Genomic DNA, 26044 nt, shown 5'->3' with positions numbered 1-26044 from the left:
CGTTCAGATGTTCCTGCCAAATACTATGCAGCAACTCCGTTCTCTGACTGTTCGACCTTCTTTCCCAGCGAATCCTGCAGGAATTCATGACTGGAGAGGTCACACAAGGTCAAGTGCAACACCTGTTACGTTCCTTCTGTGTTTGCATGGTTTGCGTTTGGCAGATGCACAGAACATTCGAGACACGCATTTGATTTGGAATAAAGACTCCAAAAGGGGGTTTTGGAGCAATGCAATAGAAAAAAAAAAAAAAAACGATTAGAAGAACCACCTTTCGGTGAACAGCACTTAGACTAGACCAATTAATTGAATTAAACATATAGGTTCTTCATTGGCGCTGGTGCTTTTCTTGAAGAACTTCTAAGAGCCGTGGAAGGTTTTTTTATAGTGGAAAAATTGGAAGCACTTTACAATTAGGTGTCATTTGTTAACACTAGTTAATGTACTAACTGACATGAACAAAAAATGGGCATTTATTATAGCATTTTCTTCTCCTTTTTTAATAACAGTTCATTTTATGTCGCAGCGCATCAACTAATATTAACAAACACAACTTGAGATTTTAACAATGCATTAGTAAATGATAAAATTTGCGTTAACTAAGAATGCTGTAATTAATTAATCAATTATTGTAAAGCGGTACCAATAAAAGTTATTAAGATTTTGTTTTTGGAGCAACATTTTAGTGAAAGGTTCTTTGGGAGCCCAAAATGGCACCACTGCTTTTTTAGAGCTTTTACTTTTAACAGCGTAGAACCACTTTTTCTTAGTGCAATGTTAATCTTAGTTAATCTAAAGAAACTTTTTCCGCTATCAGTAATATTTAGCGTGAAGGAAAGAGTCTGTGGATGTTAAAAGTTATTAAACGTACCTGCGTTATTGCGGATTCATGAAGAAACAGCTGATCATAGCCGCACGGAGCTACTGCAAGCAATTAGTGCTGGAAATCCGTTTATCCTTTTCTGAAACTTGCCCGTCTTCGCGGAGAACGCGGGTCATGGTTGCTTAGCAACGGCAGACGCCACACGAGCGCGAGGAGAACAAGAAGACGAAATCAGCACGCCTAGGGTTTTCCACACGTTTTAGGCGTGACACGACCCAAAACAAAGACAAAACTACAAAAGAAAGGAGCAAAGTGTGAATATCTCTGTGAACTTCTGTGGCTGTGTTGGCATTCCTTACTTTTCTCGCACCGGCTGCTGTTTAGATGATGCTCATTTTTTTGACGTGACGCGAGGCTCGCTGCTTAATATCTGATTGGCTGCCCGTCGCCAAGGGTCCGGCATCAGCAAGCAAACATCGCTCCGTTTCACACCGATCAAACTCAGAAAAAGCAGCCCTTTTAAAGATCTATGGAAACTATGGAAGGTGCGAACATGTTCTTTAAATTATTCGAATGAATTTTTACTATGAAAATGGTTATTCTGTGGCATTGCTTTATTTTGAAGGGCGCATGCTGCAAACTCCTTTTGGAGTCTTTATTTTTCTATCGATGCCAACGAAGAGCGCATGCATGTTTCCAGGGAGTCGAACCCACAACCTTGACATCACGAGCTTCAAATCTGCGGGACGCGGGTGTCTTCGCTTCCTTTTGCGTTTCACGGCGCTTTGATGAGAGCAGGTTTGTGTTTTGTTCTCCTGCGAGCCGGTCGTGTCGGGTTCGAGGCCAGCGTTCCCTCGTGGTTTGCTTCAGAGCGCTGACAGGAAGCCGGAGGGCTGTTGACTCACAAATCCCTGCCGTACGGAGCTCGGAGGAAAACCAATCTGACCTTCTAATGTTACAACACCTCCGATTTCTTCACTTCTGTCTGCCGCACATCTCTTGTTCTCTTAAACGGGCCACAAGGGTTCATTCAGCTAATCGGATCTGTTCCTCCATGAGTCTGATCACATCTCTTAGTGACCTGTGATCGTGTAGATGCTCGTGTTTCAGATACAGTGCTGGTGACCCAGTTTGCATGGTCCTACAGTGTCTTAAGATGACTTGTGGATAACATGCAGAAAATCTAAATGCTACCTTTAATTACACTTCAGTGATTCTAATCTCAGACATTTATATTGTGGATAATATTTAGGATGGATGCTGTGGAGCAAGTTTGGAAAAGCGTACTAGCATATACAGATTGCTATTATACAGCCTTTTTCTTATTGTCTAGTCTATTTTGATTATTTATTTGCAGCGATATTACAGTATAATTCTAGCAAAAATGATTTTTTCAAGTTGCCAGTGTTAACATTTATCATTTTAATTTAGTTCGTTAACTAACATTTATAACCAAAATAAAATAAATATACTAAAACAATATCAAATATTTTTGTTTCATCACTAAGAAACACAATATATATATCAAATCAAGAACTATAATAGCATATCAATTATAGCATATAATAGAACTGCTTATTTGATCAGACTATAATATTTAATAATGCACTTTTAGACAATAGGCTTTATAATTTATGACCCGGATCACAAAAAAGGGTGCAAAAAAGTCAAAATAGTAAGAAAATCACCCTTAAAGTTGTGTAAATTAAGTTCTTAGCAATGCATATTACTATTCGAAAACTAATTTTTTATATATTTATGGTAGGACGTCTCATAAAATGTCTTCACGGGCGTGATCTTTACTTAATATCCTAATGATTTTTGGCATAAAAGAGAAATGTGTAGATTTGACCCATACACTGTATTGTTGGCTGTTTCTAGAAATAATCCTCAGCGACTTACGACGTGGTTCAGTGTCACATTTATGCATTTATTCTTAGTGGCCACTGAAACTTCTAATTACTGCATGGATACTGTGAACAAATCGAGTGCTAAATTAAATCCGGAGGAAGTGGTGTAATGTGGTATGCGGTGCGAGCAGTAAACTAGTAGTGTATCCTGAACGCAGTGGTAGTGAGTGTTCATGGACACGCCGTAGCTGTCCACTTCTGGGGTCACCGTTTTATCACTTCAGGAGGAAAAGTAACATTTCTCTGTTCATCTTGTCTAGAAGTTTGAATTATTCAGATATTCAGGAAGTCTTGCTCTTGTTCTCTATATTTCTCCCTTTTAGTCTGTGTGCTGTGTGTGCGTGTGTGTGTGTGTGTGTGTGTGTGTGTGTGTGTGTGTGTGTGTGTGTGTATGTGTGTGTGTGCGTGTGTGTGTGTGTGTGTGTGCGTGCAGCAGTACAAGCTAAAATTGCTTCATCATGCTAAAGTGAGGTGAGCATAAATTATTTAGCTAAACCTGAGGAAATCACTCCTCTCTCTGGGAATTTGTGTCAGTGTAGGCTGCTTAAATTTCAGACAGATGGACACTTTCTCTCCCGCTTCAGGAGCGTGTGTGTTTTCAGCGCAGAATCGAGAAATAAAGACAAAAACCGACAGCGGAGATCTAATGCGAGGAAGTGCTGTCAGAATCCGCTGTAGTGAATCTGTAAAACACTTTAGAGCCGAGAGTATTTATTTGCATACGATTTGACACAGATAAAGCGCGCAGAGCTCGTAAGCGTGCAAACACACGCCGCGCTGGATGTGAAGTGTCGTGTTCGGATGCTCGTTCATGACGCCTGAATGCATGACTCCACCTGATTTTCCCAGGAACAAAACAGCATGATAAGACGCCCGTACCTCGAACCTCTCTGCCCTCACACACACACCGAATCTGTCTCTCTCTTATCTCTCACATACAGCTCAATGCCTAATACAATAAGCCCAGCAGCCTCTCTCTCTCTCTCTCTCTTTGTGTTTTTGGTTTTAACCACTAATACTGTCTTAACACGTCTAGTTTCTTTAATTATTACATTTGTTTTTAAAAGCACTTCTGTTCTGATAGCGGTTGTTCGGGGTAGTCCAAATATTTGCCTTCCATCAGAATATCATTTAACGCCTTTCTTTGCCAGTACGCGCAAATGATTTTGTCTGTGTTTCAGACATACATTGATAAAGTGTCAGTGACCTGATATGTAGAGCACTACATTGCCATAATATTTGCCATTTTAATACCGCTGAGCCCTTTTTGTTGATAATATAAAACCCAGAAAGCATGGGTTTACATGGTAGACTGTAAGAAGCCAGAGAGCGCGTTATCTTTTACATAAAATAAATAGGAACATTATTCCAAATAATTTGTTTTTCATAATCTGCTCCATGCTTTTCAGTCACGAGTTCCTCTTATGGACCCTTAATTTGTATTATATCATATTTGCATCAAACTATAAAAAACTATTTATCGAGTTTTTCATTTTGCTATATGAGCAAAAAATATATTTGTGTTACTCTCCCATTCGCTGCTCTTGAAGTTGCTCTTGAACCCAGAAATGTGGATTTAAAAAAAAAAAAAAGATGTAAAATGATGTAACTTTTGACTTTAAATTGTACATTTCTGTACAGTTTATCTCCTGCTTCGTTCAGAAGTATTATTAATAATAGTACTTATTGAAATAGCTACGCTATTAAAAAATAAAGGAACTTTACGGTGCCATTTTTTCACATCTGAAGAACGATTCTGTTTCATGAAAGATTCACGGTGAAAGGAGGTTCTTGAGATTGTAAAAAGCAAAGAAAGAACCCTTGACTGAAAGGGTCGTTGAGGAACCAAAATGCTTCTTCAATAGCATTACTATAAAGAACCTTTTAAGCACCTTTATTTTTAAGAGTGTAGTATAACACATCCGTCTTATTCAGACCAAAGTCACTTGAACACATTTTCTCGATAGCAGCACGGACCTCGTAAACAAGTGTGCAAGATCTCAAGGAGTTCTGCGAGGTGGTGCGCTTCCCGTGTTGGCGTTGGTGAGAGGTTAGGTCACATTTTCACGTGTGTTTTCAGAAGGAATGAAGCGCCGGGTGCTCGGCCCAGTGGAGGGAAACAGTTTCTCAGGGCGAGAGATGATTAACTGTTATCTCAGCACGGATTTGACGTGCACAGCTCCGCTGACTCAGGTAGAGTCTGCGAACGCTGCTCAGGAAATGAAATTTCTCCCCCGTCCCACCAGGACAGAGTATAATCCTCTCGACACAACCAGATTAGCACCGCCGCTAATTGGTGACAGCTTCCTCTCCGTCAACCTGTTTACCGCGTGTGCAGGCAGCGTGCGTGCGCGCTTGATTTATTTTCAAGCCATTAGAGAATAAAGCCACGTTTGTGTAGCGCTAAAAGGAGCTGCGTTCTTATTTATTCTAATATCCGGAACATAAAAAGAAAAAAGAAAGAAAGAAACGAAACCATCCCCTACGAATGCCATTACAAACCATCAACTTTTAAGCATCGAAACGATGCTAAGCAGTTTTTCCGTAGTGTGTTTTGGGACATATGTGACCCTGAAGCACGAAACCAGTCATTACGGTCATTTTTTTAAATTGATACGTATGCATAATCTGAAAGCTGAATAAATGACTTTTGCATTGATGTGTGGTTTTTTTAGGATAGGACAATATTAGGCAGCTCTTTAAAAATCACTGGTTAAAAACAGTGCATTTAAAGTTGGCCAAATGAAGTTCTTAGCAATGCAATCATGATCTTTGTCTTAAAAAAAGAAAAGGACAATTTTGACCAATGCAATGTATTGTTTGCTATTGCTTCACCTGTGTGACTGAAGAAAGGTTTCGTGCTCCAGAATCATGTATTACATTAGGATTTAAGGACCACTAGTAAAAGGCGATCGAGTAAATATTACAATTTTGCGTCGGTATAGACAGGGTTGATGGAAAGATGTGTAAATAAATTGATTCTGTTGACTTTACTGACATTTTTAAACATTTCACCCCTGTGAAAAAACATCTTAGCTCGGCAGAACAGAGATATTCCAGAGCTCCAAACATCCCTGATCAGGAGCAGACAGTGTGTGTTTTACTCGGCGGGGAGGTGCTGGGTTTTTTCACATGAGACGCTAAGAAAACTCTTGCTTTTGTGCGTCTAATGGTCCGTTGGCACCTTGAGTTCTGTAAGAAGCCAATTTGTAGCGGTGACAGAGCTAGCGCGTGTGCGGTTAGCGCGAGGCTACCTAACCGCCTCGGTTCAAGCTGTAAAAGGCTGATTAGTTTCTTTCTGCCGTGCCGCAGCTGAGTTCCTGTCACCCACACGGCTTTCATCCTCTCACACCTTACACATACACCAGCGCAGATAAGAGCCGCGGTAACAAACAGGCTCACACACACACACACACACACGCACTAAAAAAGAAACAAGCCCGTCACAAATGAAAGCTTTCGGTAGCGGTGGCCCTTTCTGTGTGTCCTCTCACCTCACGGCTTCATCCCGCTTTTCTCCAGGTCCCCAGGTGGATGTCCCTCTCCGTCCTTTAGCCGATTGATGGAGCTCTGGGTTATTATGGGTGTCAGTAGATGCTCTTTAATAAAGATGAGCTGGTGGGAGGCCTGTGATACTGACAGAACACTGTCCTTCTGAAAATAACTAAACAGCCAGTGGAGTCCAACGACTGGGGTACACTTTCTGTTTCAGGTTATATACTCTCTTTATTAAATGTAGATGGATAGACGGCTTGTTGATGTGAGAACTGTTTAATGATTGAGTCCGATTCGTGAACAGATTGGTTCTAAGAATCCGTTCCACAGATTGATTGGGGAAGTGTCGGACTGACATGAAGACAAAATAACCTAAACATGCATTCATACTTTGTAAAATGTAAACCAACTGTGTGATGATGTTTCAGAGTTAAATTAGATTGTTATCTCTAAATTAGAGAGTTATGCCTAGATTGTTTTTTTTTTTTTTTGCACTGAATTATGAATCGTTTGCCTCATTGGAGGATTACAATACAGAACACAGAAACACGATCACACACTCCCAAACACAGACCTTTTTTTTTTTTTTTTTTTTATATCTGTCATATTTACAACAAATGAATGTCTTCCGTTATCTACTACGTGTAATTCACACTTGTGCATCACTTCATATATCTGTCTTTGGCCTGAGAGAGTATTTCACGTCCGGGTTATTCTTGAATAATAACAACCACATTACAAAAAAAAAGCATTTAACCTAAGCACCTAATATACATACCGATGTTTATTTCTGCTGCAGGTTTAGCAGCGCAGCAACTTCACTCTTGAATTACAATGTAGGAAACACCATTATGTGTTTCCTCGACTCTAATTACCTGTTTTGCGTTTGTTAATGGTGATAGCGGGAGTGTATAGTTTGGATGAAAAGGTCTCATATCTGCTGCTGAAAGAAAAGAGGTTTCATTATCAGCTCCGTGCTTAAAAGTCTCCGGCGCTTGGAAGTTCAGCAAAGCAGAAGAAGATGAAAGGCTTTTGTTAAACATCTGCATAGTCCAGGTTTCCTGTGACCTGGTGAAACCCCCGGCCAGAACCCAATCACTCCCGTCTTCCTCTCTCTCTCTCTCTCTCTCTATCTATCTTTCTTTGAGACAGAGAAGTAAACCCTGCCGTCGTTTGATTGTGTGCCGAGATGGTGACAGGAAGAAGGAGGGTAAAACAAAAAAGACCTCCAGGGTGAGGATGGAGGGAGAATTATCAGGTTGGTGACGGAAAGTGCCAGTTTGCCCGACTACCATTTTTTTTTCCGGCTTCGGCAAGGAGTCCAAATACAGTTTTTCTTAGCTCTGGCACAATCTGCTTCCCCCCCCTCCGTGATGACACAGTCTCGCGTCCTTCAGCGGGCAGAGGGGTGGGGTAATTAAAGCTTTCATTATTGTGTTGCTTATCTCTCTGGAAGGAGAAACGTGAAAATCCCCAAACAAAGAAAAGCGTGTATAAGATGATTATGGTGCGGTCTAAGCGCAGAAATATCGAGAGAAAAAATGGTTCCTTGCACTTTCTTAAAGCAGGAGGAGTGTGTTTATGGAGTTTGTTGGAGGATTAGATCCCTGTTGGCTTAGTTTGGAGAAAGCAAAAACTTAGCAGTTTGGGTTTTAGCCGGACTTCCATCTCAAAACTCTGAATTCACTAAAAATTGTGTGGCCCTTTTGATTATTTTTCAGTTTAGCTCGATCGACTAGAAAATGTATACTTTTCAATGCAAGTCACTTTAGATAAGTCACTTACAAATGTGAGCCTGGAGCAAAAAAGCAGTCACGAGTAGCATGGGTATAACAAAATTATCCATTTCTCTTTTATGCCAAAAATCATTAGGATTTTAAATAAAGCTCAGATGTTTTGTAAGCTTCCTTATTTCTTGATTGGCAATATGCATTGCTTAGAACTTCATTTGGACAACTTTAAATGCGATTGAGTTTTTTGCACCACTCGGATTCCAGATTTTCAAACAATTGCATTTCAGCCAAATATCGTCCTGTCCTAACAAAGCACGCAGAGTTGAGTGGAAATTCCTTCTAGTAGCACATTTCTGCAGGTCTATACGGAGCAAATAATGTGCTTAACAAAGACTTCCGGTCTGAATAAAGATCTGAGAGCAGCCGCAGGGAATTCAGTTCAGACAGGAAGTGCATCGAACGGCCAAGCAGAGGGAAACCTCTGACCCGGAGACCCGTCAACTGTCTGGGAGAACACACGGATGGCTCGCAGGCGCAGACTTGGCCCGGTGTGTGCGCTTCTGTGTGTGCAGAAGCGCTACGAAAGCGGGAGTCCATAATCACAATAACGTGTTTAACGTGTAAACTAGCGAGAGACGGATTATAGCTGTCCGTGGGAACTGCGAGGAGGCGACAATTCAACTGTTCACCTTTTTCTCTCTACATCCGTCCTCATAATGACCTGTCTATTCTTCCGCCGTCTTGCCTTACCTCAGGCACCTTGCCTCCGTTTCTTCATTGCATTTCCCAATTAGGCTTGTACTCATTGTTAGTTTATTAGCAATGGCAGGGGCTCCGCAAATGTGTTTGCTGATATTCACTTGTTAATGACCAAATTCAAACCCTATTGAACGGATACGCAGCTGTGAGAGGCCGCTAATAATAGCCTCTCTGAGACAAAAGATGAAGGAAATGGCATTACAGGGCGTAACAATAGAACTCCATTGGTACTCTAATGGCACGGCCTTTCATTTAGAAATTGTTTCCTTTTTAAATTCTTTGAGCTGCCTGCATAAATCCCAGCGCTCAGCGGAGGCATTTCTGCAGGTCAGGAGCGTGCATGTTTTGCGCGCTCCCTCTGAAAGGTATTTTCACCTGGGGAAAGCCCTCCCCGTGCATTCGCCGGCGCATTAGCGTGGTTTTAACGAGGCAGGTACTGTTCATTAGGGCAGAGGTAAGGGGGAGGAAAAGTGAGAAGAACAAACAAGTCGAGGCATTTGTTCGCGGTGTAATCTACACATCAATTATCCTGCTGAGCTAATTAGCACCTAGCCGTACCCCAGGTACCTGCACTCTCGCAAGAAACGGCTTTCATGCCTGTGATCAAAAGAGAACGGCTCGGAGGGAAACGCTCGGAGAACTGAGCCAGAGAGGTGGACAGGACATCAAAACTTCCACTTTTACCCACTGCGCAACTCTCGGCGGCCCCTCCGTACACCTAAAGAGAACAGGGAACGCTCAATTATGTAAGGAACACGCTCGCATTGTGGTGCACCACTGGCTGAAAGACCGGCGCTTTGATGCTACCTTTTACAAAAAAAAGAGAACTTAGGCATTAGGCACTCGATTTTTTTTATGTTGCATCTGAGCGTAGTGGATTACTGAAAAACAAGCCAATGTAAGACAGCGAGGCTGGATCGTTAGGCATGTGTATCTCATAACTGAAGCCGATACTACATGCATCTCAATGATGTGGTACATTTTACCTCAATGCAATGCAATGGGGGAAAATTATGCTATGTAATTAAATATGATACAGAAGTTTTTTTCTTAATTTTTTGTTATTATTTGGTGGAAAATGCAGCTCTACTTCTCCATGTTAATATATTTTCTATGTGATCTCCGTGTTGTGATACATCATATTCACGTGTCGGCGGCGGTGATGAGTGAAACAGTTTAGATAGGAAAAAATCAAGCTACATATGCAATATTTGTCTCAAATTATTGGTCACTTTCTTGAACAGCACAAATATAATACCAATGCAGATATGTTAGAAACGATGCATCGTGACACAAATGCCAACTTGTTTCAGATGCACATTTTTTTAAATCGGGTTGCATCATTAAGTTTTAAGCCGATGATTCAGTGAATCTTGCCATGCCTACAGAGTATTATATGAGGCAGATGAGCTTGCAGAAAATGAATGGAGAAGTCCCGCATGCATCACAAGAGAGTAGAAACAGTTTTATTACATTTAAAGGTATTTTTTGTAACATACACATGGATGATAGGGTCGCATTTTGAAAAAAATGATAAATGATGCTGTAATATGGCAAGTCAGCATGCATGTTGGGTTTTGTATACCTTTGCTGCATTGGAAATTTGACTATTTTTGTTACCGCAGCCAGACTATATCAGTATATTTAACACAAAATCACTCACATTTTACGAGTTCAACATTTGCTTGATTTGATTGCAGCTTTGCAAATACCTTTCAGATATGATCTATTATGCAGTTTAGCTCATTGTCTCAACATTCAGCATATGAATATGAGTATCTTTGTCATGCTAACGGCCTCCGTTCTGCAGTAAAGGTGCAGCGTGCTGTTGTGTTTAAGCGGCCCAGCTGAAGATTAGGCTTAAGAGAGGCGCATTTAGCATAAGAAAGCTTGGCGGGGGGTCCGCCAGCGTGCCGCGGGGCTGTCTGTCTCAGGTCGTTATTTGGGTTGAGCGGGTCTTGTGTGACAGAGCGTGGGGCGATCGCAGCATCCAGCTCTAATTAAACGCGTCGGTGTGTTTCTCAGGATGGCAGTGAAAAGGCAGGTGAGGGAACTCGACCGTCTCTCGGTGTGTTTGTTTTGTGCCGTGCTCGGAGACATCGAACTCGTTTCCAGAGTTAATCGGTTATCTCGCCGGTGAGCGTTTGTAAACCGGCCGGTTGAGTTAAACAGCTTGCTGCTGGTGTTCGTCGGTGAGCAAGGGTTAATTGGGCTGTGTAACTGTGTCAGGTGCGTGTGGGGCATCGGTGGCCCCGCCGGGCTCTTGGGGGCCCCTGTTGTCACCAGGGCCTCATTTGCTGATTGGAGAACGGAGGTAACAGGATGAAAAGAGGCTGTTTCCTGCAGCTTGTTTGATACCTGGTGGGGAGCTTTTCAGGTGACAAAGACCCCGAGCGGTGGGGGGGGAACAGATGTGTTCTACCCTCTCATTAGCATCTGAATGAGCAGCTCAGATTGGGCTGGCCGGGGGGCTCTACCTCTCACCTGGATAGTCCTGCTCTGATCTTTATACCATCTGAGGACCTCTTCCCCCCCGTCCCCTCTATCCGTCTGACCCCCAGCTGGGCGCTGGCAGAGTTTTTTATGACAGTAATCGACCTGAGCACAGATGCTTTTCCCAAAACCTGCCCTCGCACGGATTTCACTCTCTCATTGTGCCCAAAACGCATCGGGAAAATTCGGCCCCACAATGAATGCGACCCCCCCGTGACCCCCTCGCCGGGGCCTGGAAGACGTCCAAGAGGCTGTTTTCACCCCCCTCCCTCCTCCGCCCTGTGCGCTTTTTTATTTTATTAATTTTCCATTCATGCGCACTGAAAGGCCTCCGTATTTTACAGCATCAGGTTGATAAATGGCGTTTCCTTTTCTTCGCTTCTGACAGACCCCGAGAAAACAAAAAGCCTCTGTTGCTCTTTCTTTGCTCGTGAGATATGTTTCAATATAAATTTTGTTACCCAAATAGACCCAAGTGAACGAGGAGTGCCGCACTTGATTATGGGAGAATTTGTAACGAGATCTCTGCAAACTCTGAGCACAGTTTGACACGGATGCGAGTCAACAATGAAGGTTTTTGAAATACATTTAGTTCATGCTAACTGTACTTCAAATGCATTTTCATGTTTGCAATTCTACAAATTTTACTTAATGCACTTTAATTGTACCAAAGTCCAATTAAATACATACTTGTGTGTATCTGATGGTGCTAAAGTGGAATATCGCAAGGTACACTTTAAATATTTATTTTCATTTAAAGCCCTATATTATTCAAAGATCATATAATAGTCGTTAAAACATATTTAATATTTTATTATCTTAATGTTCCTCCCGTGGGCCCACCACCTGCAGGAGGGACCGTAAGGGGCTTGGTGCCTTGTGGTTTGGGTGGCAGTCGAAGGCGGGGACCTCGACAACCCAACCCCTGGACTCAGAACCTAGTTCTAGGGACATGGAACGTCACCTCTCTGGGGGGGAAGGAGCCTGAGTTGTTGCGGGAGGTCGAGAGATACCGGCTAGAGATAGTCGGGCTCACCTCCACGCACTGCTTGGGCTCTGGAACCCATCTCCTCGAAAGGGGCTGGACTCTTCACTACTCTGGTGTTGCCCACAGTGAGGCGGCAGGCTGGTGTGGGCTTGCTCATAGCTCCCCAGCTTAGCCGCCATGTGTTGGAGTTTAACCCGGTGGACGGGAGGGTCGCCTCCCTGCGACTCCGGGTTGGGAGGACTCTCACTGTCATTTGTGCTCACGGGCCGAATGGCAGTGTAGAGTACCGGCCTTCTTGGAGTCCCTGGGAGGGGTGCTGGAAAGTGCTCCAACCGGGGACTCTATCGTCCTGCTGGGGGACTTCAACGCTCACGTTGGTGATGCTAGTGACACCTGGAGGGGCGTGATTGGGAGGAACGGCCCCCCCGATCTAAACCTGAGTGGTGTTCTGTTGTTGGAATTCTGTGCTAGTCACGGTCTGTCCATAACGAACACCATGTTCAAGCATAAGGGTGTCCACCAGTACACGTGGCATCAGGACACCCTAGGGCGGAGGTCGATGATCGACTTTGTGGTTGTATCATCTGATCTCCGGCCGCATGTCTTGGACACTCGGGTGAAGAGAGGGGCGGAGCTGTCAACTGATCACCACCTGGTGGTGAGTTGGATTCGTTGGCGGGGGAGGAGGCCGGACAGACTTGGCAGACCTAAACGCACTGTGAGGGTCTGTTGGGAACGTTGGCAGAGACCCCTGTCAGGGAGATCTTCAACTCCCACCTCCGGCAGAGCTTTGACCGGATTCCGAGGGAGGCTGGAGACATTGAGTCCGAGTGGACTATGTTCTCTACCTCTTTGGTCGACGCAGCCGTCCGGAGCTGTGGCCGTAAAGTCTCCGGTGCATGTCGTGGCGGCAACCCCGAACCCGATGGTGGACATCGGAAGTAAGGGATGCCGTCAAGCTGAAGAAGGAGTCCTATCGGGCCTGGTTGGCTCATGGGACTCCTGAGGCAGCTGACAGGTACCGTGGGCCAAGCGGACCGCTGCCGGGTGGTTGTGCAGGCAAAAACTCGGGTCTGGGAGGAGTTCGGGAGGCCATGGAAAATGACTATCGGACGGCCTCAAAGAGGTTCTGGCAAACCGTCCGGCGCCTCAGAAAAGGGAAGCAGTGCCCTGCCAACACACCGTATACAGTGCTGGTGGGAACCTGCTAACCTCGACTGGGGATATTGTCGGGCGGTGGAAGGAATACTTTGAGGACCTCCTCAATCCCGCCAACACGTCTTCCACTGAGGAGCAGAGGCCGGGGACCCGGGGGGACTCGACCATCACCCTGGCTGAGGTCACTGAGGTTGTTGAGAAGCTCCTCGGTGGCAAGGCACCAGGGGTGGGCGAGATCCGCCCGGAGTACCTCAGGTCTCTGGATGTTGTAGGGCTGTCTTGGCTGACACGCCTCTGCAGCATCGCGTGGACGCGGGGACAGTGCCTCTGGACTGGCAGACCGGGGTGGTGGTTCCTCTTTTTAAGAAGGGGACCGGAGGGTGTGCTCCAACTATAGGGGATCACACTTCTCAGCCTCCTGGGAAAGTCTATGCCAGGGTACTGGAGAGGAGAATCCGTCCGATAGTTGAACCTCAGCTTCAAGAGGAACAATGCGGGTTTCGTCCTGGGCGTGGAACACTGGACCAGCTCTATACCCTCTTCAGGATGCTGGAGGGTTCCTGGGAGTTTGCCCAACCAGTCCACATGTGTTTTGTGGATTTGGAGAAGGCATTCGACCGGGTTCCTCGTGGTGTCCTGTGGGGGGTGCTCTGGGAATATGGGGTAAGGGGCCCTTTGCTAAGGGCTGTCCAATCCCTGTATGATCAGAGCAGGAGCTTGGTTCGCATTGCCAGCATTAAGTCAGACTTGTTCCCAGTGCATGTTGGACTCCGACAGGGCTGCCCTTTGTCACCGGTCCTGTTCATTATTTTTATGGACAGGATTTCTAGGCGCAGCCGGGGGCCGGAGGGGGTCTGGTTTGGTGACCACAGAATAGCTTCTCTGCTTTTTGCTGATGATGTTGTTCTGTTGGCTACATCTGGCCAAGACCTACAGTGTGCGCTGGGGCGGTTTGCAGCTGAGTGTGAAGCGGCTGGGATGAGAATCAGCACCTCCAAGTCTGAGGCCATGGTCCTCAGTCGGACAAGGGTGGCTTGCCCCCTTCAGGTTGGTGGGGAGCTCCTGCCCCAGGTGGAGGAGTTTAAGTATCTTGGGGTCTTGTTCACGAGTGAGGGAAGGATGGAACGAGAGATCGACAGACGGATCGGTGCAGCTTCTGCAGTAATGCGGTCGCTGTACTGGTCTGTCATGGTGAAGAAGGAGCTGAGCCGCAAGGCGAAGCTCTCGATTTACCGGTCGATCTTCGTTCCTACTCTCACCTATGGTCATGAGCTTTGGGTCATGACCGAAAGGATGAGATCTCGGATACAAGCGGCCGAAATGAGTTTCCTCCGTAGGGTGGCTGGGCGCTCCCTTAGAGATAGGGTGAGGAGTTCAGTCACTCGGGAGGAGCTCGGAGTAGACCCGCTGCTCCTCCACATCGAGAGAGGCCAGCTGAGGTGGCTCGGGCATCTGTTCCGGATGCCTCCAGGACGCCTCCCAAGGGAGGTGTTCGGGCATGTCCCACCGGGAGGAGGCCCGGGAAGACCTAGGACACGCTGGAGGGACTATGTCTCTCGGCTGGCCTGGGAGCGCCGGTGTTTCCCGGAAGAGCTGGAGGAAGTGTCTGGGGAGAGGGGAGTCTGGGCGTCCCTGCTTAGACTGTTGCCCAGCGACCCGGCCCGGATAAGCGGAAGAAGAAGAAGAAGAAGATTATCTTAATGTGCATTGTGCACAAGTAATATTCGAATAATGATTCATTAAAATGTTTATATCAGTGAGTTAATAGATTTGAACTACGCTTAGCATGAAATAAATGTCTACTACTTTGCTACTACGGACATTACTGATCTCCATTTGCTCCCCATTTGTGTTTATTGCCATTTTTAGGAGAAACTCCTGAGATCTTTTCCTGTGCACGGGAGCCATGTTTAGGGATGACTCTGTGTGTGTTCTTCTTCTGCGTGTAAACACGACGGTTTTATTTCAGTGTGTTTGATTTGTAGAAAGTCATGCTGATCTTCAGGTGGGACTCTGTCGGACAGAGATAAAGGTTTTTCTTTCTAAAGGCTGGACTGCGAGCCAGGAATGCAGTGCAACCTTGAGTGGCTCAAAACGCTGTTCTCAGCTTGTACTTATCTCGGTGATAGTTTAGAGCTGCAGAATAAGGAGGAAAATATATATATGTACCGAACACTGGACGGAGCGCTACTACTGTCGTGTTTAGACTCACTCAGTTTCCTTCGCCTAACAGACGTTCCTGCTCTTATTGTGAATGATTCATCAGCGCAAATTATTCCAAAGAAAGGAAAACACACCTTACCTTTGTCTGTCATATGCTCATTCTTTATTTATATCAAAGCAAATCACAGTCAAATGATCCCGTTACAGAGTATAATTACATCTCAGATTGTGTTTAGCCATTATTACTCCAAACACACAGTAATCTGCTTTGACAGAGCTATATGTTACTGCGGCGCTCCTATTAATCTTGCGCAAAAGTAAATACGTTTACAAAAGTGGATCGGGAAATACTCTATACAATATGTATTGATGTTTTAATCAGCTGTGGCAAAATTAATTTTTCCGTGATTGCTCACATTTAAATCTGCATGTACTTAGTGCAAGTTATTTATTTTTATAGATTCCCGTTTTATTAAAATAGACCTTACGGCCTTTATCTGCAAAACATGCCGTGATTCTGCTGTGAGAATCTGTGTGTAGTTTGTTTTTTTTTTTTTATCTGGAGAGTTGAGAATGTCATGAATAGCCAGTGTCACAGATCATAATTTTCCCAACACAACTGACTTGAAGGTACACGTATAGCAGGCTTAGTGAAAGAGTGTGAGCGATGATCAAACGCCTCGCCCTTATTAAATAGTTTGTCTGTCTGATAACACTGCTCTGTGACAGACACAACCCCACAATACTACATACTGCGTCCGTCAGCGCATTCCTCTACCTGCCCATGTGTGAGAGAGAGATGGAGAGAGAGAGAAATAGAGGGAGAGAGAGAGAGAGAGAGAGAGAGAGAGAGAGAGAGAGAGACAGAGAGAGAGACAGAGAGAGAGACAGAGAGAGAGAGAGAGAGAGAGACAGAGAGAGAGAGAGACAGAGAGAGAGAGAGACAGAGAGAGAGACAGAGAGAGAGAGAGAGAGAGAGAGACAGAGAGAGAGAGACAGAGAGAGAGAGAGAGACATGGAGAGAGAGAGAGAGAGAGAAATAGAGGAGAGAGAGAGAGATAGAGGGAGAGAGAGAGAGAGAGAGAGAGACAGAGAGAGAGACAGAGAGAGAGAGAGAGAGAGAGAGAGAGAGAGAGAGAGAGAGAGAGAGAGAGAGAGAGAGAGAGAGAGAGAGAGAGAGAGAGAGAGAGAGAGAGAGAGACAGAGAGAGAGAGAGAGAGAGAGAGAGAGAGAGAGAGAGAGAGAGAGAGACAGAGAGAGAGAGAGAGAGAGAGAGACAGAGAGAGAGAGAGAGAGAGATAGAGGGAGAGAGAGAGAGATAGAGGAGCAGGGGGCAGGGAAGGAGGCTGGAGTGTCTTTGTGTCTGTCTGCTGTAGGAGAGTGTTTGGGTGGGGAGGGCAGAGAGGCGTTTACCCCTGGAAGAGACCTGGAGTATTCCACCGAGAGAAGATCAACTGCATTAACAGACCTTATTACACGGCTCTCTGGGATACTCGATTGTGATTGGTCAACGGCGGCATTCTGCATTTTAATTCCGCTAAATCGTATCAAGTGATTTCCATCATAACTCTTTCGGAGAGTTTGTGCAAATAAATCAATTCATAAATAATTTAAAGATTTGTTTCCGTCACTCCACTTTTTTTTGAAACTTTTTATCATTTCATCTTGTGACGCAGTTTTCTAAACTCAAATGTTTCTATACTAAATGTTTAATCCCAGCTAACATTTCGATAACAAGCTCGTCTTTTCTTTATATTCTCTGAACATTTAAAAGTTTTTTGTTAGTTTTGTTTTATAAAGAAAAAAAATGTTGCAAGCTAAATATGTTACCAGCAAAAATTAGATCTAATAACCTTTTGTTAATATTCATATCATTTCTTTACGTTCTCGTATGGGAATGTTACATCTGAATGTTGAAACATAAAAAAAAAGTTCAAGTTCCAGCTAAAATGTATCAGAAATAAAACATCCTGTGAATTCGGTACGCGTCATTTTTAATCTGCTAATGTTTTGAGAACATCGTTAAGGACCAAGGAAGTTACTGGAGAACTTTGTTCCAAAGAAAACCTTCCTTTTTATCTGTGATGTTCCTCTGCTGGGATTATAATGGAATCAATAGCTTCATGTTAGTTTCTCCTGTAAAGTTTAAGAAGCTCTTTTAAAAGGACATCTGACTGTAGTCGAGCTACTTTAAATCACGTCCCCCAGAAAGCGCGTGTTCGTGCATCTCAGCCGATGACGTTGGATTCTTGCCGCATCAGAAGTCTAGAAGTGTGTTTTTCAGGTAAACAGCAGTGAAAGGCTCCTGTGTCTGTGTGTGTGTGTACTTGAATGAATGTTTTAACAGCGCTCGGAGATCAGCTGCAGTCAAATACGCACTAAAGCGATCACAGCTGAGGACTTTTTGGAGTTGCATCAATATTTGATGAGCAACCTGGTTGAAAAGAGTCGAGGAGCATTTCCACGTTCCCTCATCCTGTTCATTCACGTAAACGGCCCCATCTGAACATATTTAGGTGGGAAGACAGCAACAACCCCGAGAGCAGGTGTCGTTCTGTTCCTCTTTTATATTTATACACGTTTATGGAAAATATAAAGCGGCGAGAGTAAAGTGAAGCGTGCTGAACGTTTCGCCTCATTCACCGCCAAAAACGACCGCGCATAAAAGGCCCTTTCAGACGAGAGAAAATAAGAAATTGTGCGTCTTTGTGCGAGAGAAGTGGCGGTGTGCCGGGCTGGGGCAGAAAGCGTTTTATCCCGCTAAAGGTTTTGTGTGTATTTGGTTAGTTACGGCAATTACGGTCACTAACTGACAGCCAAACGCATGCGGGAGAGCGAACGGGCTGCCTCTGCCGCAACACTCACTGTCGAACATCTGCTGAGAGATTTGCATATTAATTAACCCATATTAACTCTAATTATTCTGGGAAATTATCAAATAAATTAAATTTTCTAATTTTAACCTTTCCTTTGCTTGACGGATGTGAGAGCCGGAGATACCCCTGTTACCCCGCTCACCTGCACCGATGCCCCCGTCTCTCCTCTCGCTTCTCCTTCGAGACACCCAGGACCTGTTTTTTCTCTTTAGGACCAGGAGTTCAGATTTAGGCTTGCCCTGACAAAATGTACATCCGCTGCCCCAACCGCAGACGTGATACTTTTTGAAAATGTCGTGTGTAAATGTGCAAACATTTATTGATTGATTTTATGTGAAGAATGACTTTACGATCGATCTGATAATGGATTGATTTACCGCTTTAGCGCTTTTCGCAACGCGCGTTCCTTCAAAAGCAGCTTTACGGAAGAAATGCATTGAGTTTATACGTTTACAAACACTTTAGAACATGCAACACTTATTTACTCTATGACTTTTCCCTCAATAAATTGCTAATTTGCTTTTTATTAATAGTAAGTAATGTTGAGTTTAGGTATTGGGTGGGATTATGGATGTAGAATAAGGTCAAACGGAATAAAGCATTAATATGTGCTTGATATCTGCTACTAATATACTAATAAATGGCTAACGTTCTAGTAATATGCATGCTATTAAACAACTTGTCAAGAGACCAACAATTTTCACATTGTTTCATAAAAGCTTATTAATGTTTATAATGCATCTTCATGCCTTGTTGCATTTATCAGATTAGAGCTGGACAAAAATATAGTAGGACCAAAGATATGAACAAAGAAGCAGTTCAGTATTGCTGTATAGTGTATCTGCGTACGAGATCGGTCGCATGCATCCAGCTCTATATAAACAGCTGGGGGAAGATATATTATGCAACCGAATCAAAAAGTACGCTTTTAAATTTCTTTAATGTAAAAGAAAAATCGCATTCGTATCACACTCTTTCAGTGCAGCTCACCACAAAAGCGTTCGATACATAGAAAAAACAAGGCACGAAAGCATGTGCATGCTATTTTTGAGATGCATCGATGCGTCTTTGGTCAGTTTTGGCTGAATCTCTCTCACGTTGGCTCGGGGTTTTCTGTATTGTTGCCCTGTGCACACAGATTTTATTGCGTCATTCATCCCGGGGTGGGCGAGAGATCTTTTGTGTGCATGTGTTTCTGGTTGGCTCGCGGACGGAGAGGGGGGCGACCCGAGCAGCACAGATGGTGGAAGCGCGCGGTGCCGGGCCGGTCCGAGCCGAGCGGCTAAACCTTTCCAGCCTGTTGCTCCGGCCCCGCAATATAAATGGGACTTTAATTCAATTAGAGTCCGGCTACTGTGGCCGCCTCACGGCAGAAATTATTGAACATATCCACCCCCTTCCTGAAACACACCCGCTCGGGCCGTCCTGGATCCGCACACAGACACAGGAGTTGTTTTACACATCGCTGAGTTTCTCCATTCACTGGCCTCTCAAAGCTGCTTCACTCTTTCACTCGTCTTTTGTTCGCTCTCGGCTGCTGCCCTTCTGTCCCTTTCTCTTCACCACACCACCCCCTTTTCGTCTTTCGCTCCCTTTCTCTTTCTTTCACTCTTTATTTTTTTTCTTGAGGCGTTGCACGGCTTCCCCAAATCCCCCATATCAATCTGGAAGAGCTTCATATGAAAGCGGTTCATGGACACACAAGCAATAAATACATAAATAAAAAAAGGTTGTCGTTTTGATAAACACTGTAGTCACAAATCGTGCTTTTTCGGAGAAAAAGATCTTTTCTTATAAATTAGATCTGCTGCTCTATAAATTATTTATATCTATGGTCTTATGTGACACGTTTGCATCTGATTTTTTTTCTTTACTTAGAAATGTTGGGTAAAGAAGAGACGAAGTTGAGATGAGATCTCGTTGTAAGCAATGAAAGAGCAACCGTTGAGCAATAAAATTGTCTTTGCACGTAAACAGACATTTTTAAAAAAGTGTTTTTTTATTGTGCAGTTGGGTTAGGTTTTGACTAGGTTAAAAAATCACTTAAAAAATATGACTTATATGATGAGTTGGGGGAGTTTAAATGAGTTTAAATAAAAGCGAGTAAGACGTTTCCATTAGTATGCATTGACTAAAGAGCAGTACATTTGTTACAGTATTTATTCATAGTTGTTGACATTAAATAAAAATGGCGACTGCTCGGGTCCAATAACTAGTCAAGTTAGAAGATATGACTTCTAATTAACATGCTTTAAGAGTATTATATATTGTTAGTTCACGTCAACGGACGTACTTGACTAATGTTAACAAACTGAACCTTGCTGTAAAGTGTAACCCAAGTATTTTTACATACATTATTATTATCTTTATCCCTCTCGATCTGTTAAACCTGAAGTGAAAGGGAGATAGGAGCGTTGAGATCTGTTGGAGCTGAAGGTGTTCAGGTGATCTGCATGTGTGAGGCGGCATGCGGAGGGCCGGTTATCTTCAGCACGGTTCACGTCTCCTCCCATTAGCCCTGACGACTCGAGCGCAGCGTGTAGGTTTACCTGAGGGGGTCTGTCACCTCCACACACACACACACACACACACACGCAGCGTCAGGGCCACAGGCTGGTCTCGGGGCTCCTCTAGCGTCTGACCGCTGAGAGGCCCTCCGGTCGGGCTCGTGCCGCAGCGAGAGAGAGAGCCAGCCTGGAGCATGCACTAAACTCGTGTGGATTACTGCGTTCAGTGAGGAAAAGGAAGAAGGACACTTTGTTTAATTTCCCCCGCCTGTGTTTCTGGCTTCGTTTTGAGGCCTTTTTGCAGATAACATTGGATTTTAAACCGATTTTGCTGATGATGAAGACTGGAGTTCTTTCTTTAGGGACAGCATTTGTGTTTTGATGAGCACGGTTTCCGTGACACATTTCCTTTTCAAACAGGAAGTTGAGGTGAGGGATATCAAAAGGCTCCTTTTATGTGCGTAACATGTTACATATTGTGTGTTATTTCAGTTTTGTTAATATTTGAAAAAGATTACGTTTGAATATTTTTTCTTTAGTTCGTTTGTATGCAATTTTATCTGTTTAGTTTATTTAGTTAAGTAGTTTAACTAAGTGAAAAGAGAATGTTTTTCAGTTTTTTTATTGCCAGGCAACGATTAATCGCAAATAATCACATCCAAAATAAAAGGTTGTGTGTGCTCTGTGCTTATTATGTATATATGAATATGTTTGAGAAAAATGTGTTGTGTTTATATTTTAAATATAGTTAGTTATATATTATATGAATATAAATACATAAATATGTGTGCTTATAATAAATATACACAGCACACAAATTAAATAACCAAAATTGATTTTTATTGAATGTTAGTTAGCCCTGAATTCGTTTTAAATCGAGTTTCTTTGAACAAAAAATTACTTTCGGATTACTTTTGTGCTGTTTTGTCAGACGAGACTCTTTTAAATGCGCTTTTTTTTGTCAGCAGTTATAGAGTGAGGATAGTTTGTCACACTTTCAGCTTCTTTGAGTTCCTTCGGCTTGTCGTCATCTAAGTGTGTGTTTGCGTGGAGAAAGCGGCCATCGGAATCAATACCATCTCGCACGGCCCTGCGATTATCAGCCGCAGAAATGACAGGCCTGTCTGCGAGCGGTGCGTAGGTTAAGCCCAACATTAACAGTGACTGGGGCAATTAGGAATGTCATTTTAATTATCTGTGGCATCGGAGTGAGAGATGTTCCTTTTATTTGTTTGAAATCAAAAGCAGAGGAGCAGGTAGCATCGGCGCCAGAATGGCAGCCATAATCGCCTTTGTTCCTTTTGACACTCGCAGAAGATGCCGACGAATAGAGAGTGTCATCAGAGGAGAACTTAGCCGGCAAGTAAACATTATCGTTTCTTTGTGTCTGCGCTCTGGAAACACAAAAGACTGATTAGAGATGAGGTGAGGAATCACTGTAATGGCTGCCGTGACATTAGCAGGTTGGAATTATTGTGTTGAAGAGCACAATACCGGCGTGTGATAGGCTGTCTGTCAGCCAAACAATGCTCTCGCTCCGGAGTTTTTACTCCATCTGAAGTTCCACCCAACCCATCATTATTTATCGGCCTTTTCAAATCTTCCAGCAGCGAGTACAAAGTTGATGGATTTTGTTTTTAACTTCTCAAGATGTCACTTCTACTTTGTGGAAGCGCTGTCTCTCTCTTTCTGTCTCTCTCCTTCTGTCTCTCTTCTTAGCCGGTTTGGCTAACCTGTTCAGGAACACTCGTTTTCAGAACCTCTTTTAATGTCCAGATGTCTTTGTGCCATCACATCAAGTCTCTTCCGGCTGCATTTACTTGCGGTAAAAAGAGTACAATCGTAAAATGTTATTTAAAACGTCAAATGGCTGTTTTCTATGCGAATATGTTTTAAAATATAATTCATTTCGGCCTGTTTGCTGCTCGAGAAACATTTCTGATTATTATTAATGCTGAAAACAGTCGCGCCGCCTAATATTTTTGTGGAAACTGTGATGCATTTGATTTTTCAGGACACACAGAGGGATAGAAAGTTCAAAAGAACAGCATGTGTTTTTAAATATAAATCCATCGTAACATCATACATGTCTTTACTGTCACTTTTGATCAGTTCAATGCATCCTTGATGAATAAGGATGTTTCTGATTTGCGCGCATGTGGTTGAAATGGCCGATGCGAAGCCTATACTTTTGCTCCAGAACCTTCTTTCCTGCGGTCAGACTCGTGGAAGTCTTCCAGCACCGGCGGCCCGTCCAGAAATATTGCGTCCGGTCGCTGGGCGTGTGAAGGGTGTTTTGAATGTAAATGGGTTGAAGGTATATCTGGACCACACATCAAGCCTGAATGTCTCACTTATTCTTTTGGCTTTTCTATTCTTATTTCCTCCCTCCCTCTTTCGCTGTCTCTTTTCTTGAGTTCTTTCTCTCACAGAGAGCATTACTCAGTCTGAACTTGCCTAAACCCTTGTGGTCACACCTCTTGAAAAGGTTTTGTTTCCCCTGTCAATTGGTATTCAGCCCAGGTCACATACGCACACACATACACCGTTTTCATTTTAATTTGCACCTGTTGTGCAGTTGTTCGGGAGGCAAGTGCAGACCAGTGGATTAGCCAAAGATCATGTTAGGAACAGATATGCCAAGTGTAATCTTTTTGTCCACAGGGGAATGTTAAGATAGACCGTGCTTTGTGTGTGAGTGTGTGTGCGCGCATACTACTCTCGCTTACCAAAGCTAAACAATGCACAGATGAAAATAAATATAAATCTAATGCAAGGCCTTCCTTTATTAACTCATCCCAGAGGAGGTTAATACTCATTCGTTGTGTCACGCACATGCACAAGCTCAGTGATAACTTAATAACCTGCGATATTGATCGTCTGTTTGTATATGTTTGTTTTTTGACAGTGTTGGACTTTGAGAACGTTGTAGAAACTGGATCAGAGACGGAAGAAGAGGATAGGCTTCTGGTGTCGGAGGAGGACGGCTTGCTCAATGGGGCGGGGAGTCCAGTCAGCCTCGTCAATCATGAGTCCGTGGCTCCGCCCTCTCCGACCCTGGGTCACACGCTGCTGAGGAAGACTGTGGATGATGAAGATGATATGAAGGACAGTGGAATAGAGAACGTCTGGCATGAAAACGATTTGCTGAGTGCATCAGTCGATGGTACCGGTGAGTTACTCCCACTTTCATTATGACAAACATTCTACTTCCATCAAAGACACGCCCTCTTTTATCTTGGATGCTCCCATCTTCACTAAGTCACATCATCTTTTCTCCTAGACATGCGCATCTTCTCTTAGAACCACCTTTTTGATCCCTTAGACACACCAGTCTTATCTTAGGCTGAATCCCAATTCTGTTTTATTCCCCTTCCCCTTGTCCCTTGAAACAGAGTGTCAGGCGTAGAGGTGAAAATATTCCCCTGTGAATTGTGACACCGCTACTATAACGTCATCATACGTCTGGCTCCTACAATACACATACCTGCTGGTGTACATTACTGTTTAATATTAACATCGCTTTTTTTATTATTGCGTCGCTTACTGACAAAGAAACTTGTCAGTGCTGCCCTAGTTTAAGTACAGTTTAAATTGCTTCATCATATTTCCCTAACTCATTGTGAGGAGATTCACAGATGTGTCTTGTTGTTCACTCAAGCAGCCATGTTGCCGCTGTAGTCGGGTTATGCTGAGAAAAATCATCCCCTTCTATTGATGCATTGATGCCTTTCCCCTACCTTACATATTGTTTAAGACACGACCATCTTTTCTCAGACACACCCCCTCCTCTTAGACACACCCACTCACCTATATGACATGCCCATCTTCTCTTAGACATGCCCCCTCCTCTCTTAGTCATGCATATCTCCCCTTAGACACACCCTCTTTCCTTTAAGACATGCCCGTCTTATCTTAAACACCCCCCATTTTTTCTCTTAGACATACCTCTCTCCTCTTAGACACTCCCTCTCTTCTTTAGACACACCCTCCTCTCTTACTAGATGTTTTCAACTTGAAGCAACGCTGCAGTCATCGACTGGCGTACCATCGTCTGTCAAACGATATTGCTGTAATTTGATGTCAAACACCGATCAGTGGCTGTAGTGCCACGCACCTACTTTTATTTTAGACACGGCCGTCTTAAACATCTCCCTCTCTTCTCATAATCGCTCACACCTTCTATTAGACACACCCTCATTCTGTTCATAGCCACGCCCATTACTTTTCTGACACAAACTCCTTCTCTTCTGCACACCTCTGCTCTCTTAGTCATGCACATCCTCCCTTAGAAACATCCTAGACCCACCCCTTGTATCATAGCCACGCCCGTCACCGCTTAAACACACCCACTCTTCATTGGACACGCCCCTCTCCTCTGTATGTTGTCCCTGATATTTTGTTGAAGCCTGCTCTCACTTGCAGTGCAACTACAGCCGAACGCTTCACTTTAATTATCGCATAAGACCTGTTTCTGCCTGTAATCGTCGGAGGCGCTTTCGGCCCGGTTTGCAGAGCATGATTGGTAATTGCGGTAATAGCAGAGCGTCGCGTGTCCGTGTAAACGCGGCTCCCGCTTTCCTCCTGCAAGCATCATTGGTGCGGGAGGCGCAGTCAGAGACGCAGAGAGATAAATACTCTTAATGAGGGAGAGAGGTAATCATTAAGGGAGGCCAGGCTGCTGCTCAAGTCATTAAGAATCTTAAATGAAATTTTTATTTTTATGATAGCCATTTACATGTGTAATAAGAGTCAATGATTCTTAGAAGCGTATGACAGAAACATAGGAGTGTGAGAGCCCATGGAAGACAGACCATCTAAATGAGCACTTCTTCGCTATTCATTTCTGCTAATGAACTAGCTGTGCACAGAGCCGAGAGAAAGAGGGGGCGTTCGCTAGTCTAAAAATTTAATACGGCCCAAAAAAGCCGGGGTAGTGACATTAGGAATACTATGAAGTCTGATTTTCCTTCAGGAGAGCAGCCGGCTTCATTATTTACAGCGACTCGGAGAATCCAAGCATTTTTGGCTGTCTTTAGGCCAGGATTTCTCACACTTCTTTGAACTAAAGACCCCTAAACTGACCCCAACAGTTTGAGATGCCATAGACTTCCACAGAAATGGGAAACGTGGCCACCC

The 26044-nt window shown here is 43.9% G+C and overlaps 1 protein-coding gene across 1 annotated transcript; it reads left to right on the top strand.

The window, feature by feature from the left end:
* Positions 1-24208, top strand: LOC122333281 (zinc finger E-box-binding homeobox 2-like). The gene is made up of 3 exons (XM_043230827.1): positions 1-108; positions 23814-24077; positions 24189-24208. Exons 1-3 carry the CDS (start codon positions 87-89, stop codon positions 24206-24208), a joined length of 306 nt encoding a protein of 101 aa, XP_043086762.1. The 5' UTR covers positions 1-86.
* Positions 24209-26044: the final 1836 nt, after the last annotated feature.

The sequence above is a fragment of the Puntigrus tetrazona genome, unplaced genomic scaffold (genome assembly GCF_018831695.1).
Source record: "Puntigrus tetrazona isolate hp1 unplaced genomic scaffold, ASM1883169v1 S000000233, whole genome shotgun sequence".
NCBI lineage: Eukaryota > Metazoa > Chordata > Actinopteri > Cypriniformes > Cyprinidae > Puntigrus > Puntigrus tetrazona.
The sequence above is the reverse complement of the archived record's forward strand: the minus strand, read 5'-3'. Positions and strand labels throughout refer to the sequence as shown.

What these genes read in the sequence shown, in the direction of transcription:
- LOC122333281 (XM_043230827.1), top strand. Translation starts at nt 87, where the DNA reads ATGACTGGAGAGGTCACACAAG. An exon ending in GACTGGAGAGGTCACACAAG is followed by an intron (nt 109 to 23,813) that starts GTCAAGTGCAAC and finishes GTTTTTTGACAG; the next exon opens with TGTTGGACTTTGAGAACGTT. An exon ending in TGCATCAGTCGATGGTACCG is followed by an intron (nt 24,078 to 24,188) that starts GTGAGTTACTCC and finishes CTTTTCTCCTAG; the next exon opens with ACATGCGCATCTTCTCTTAG.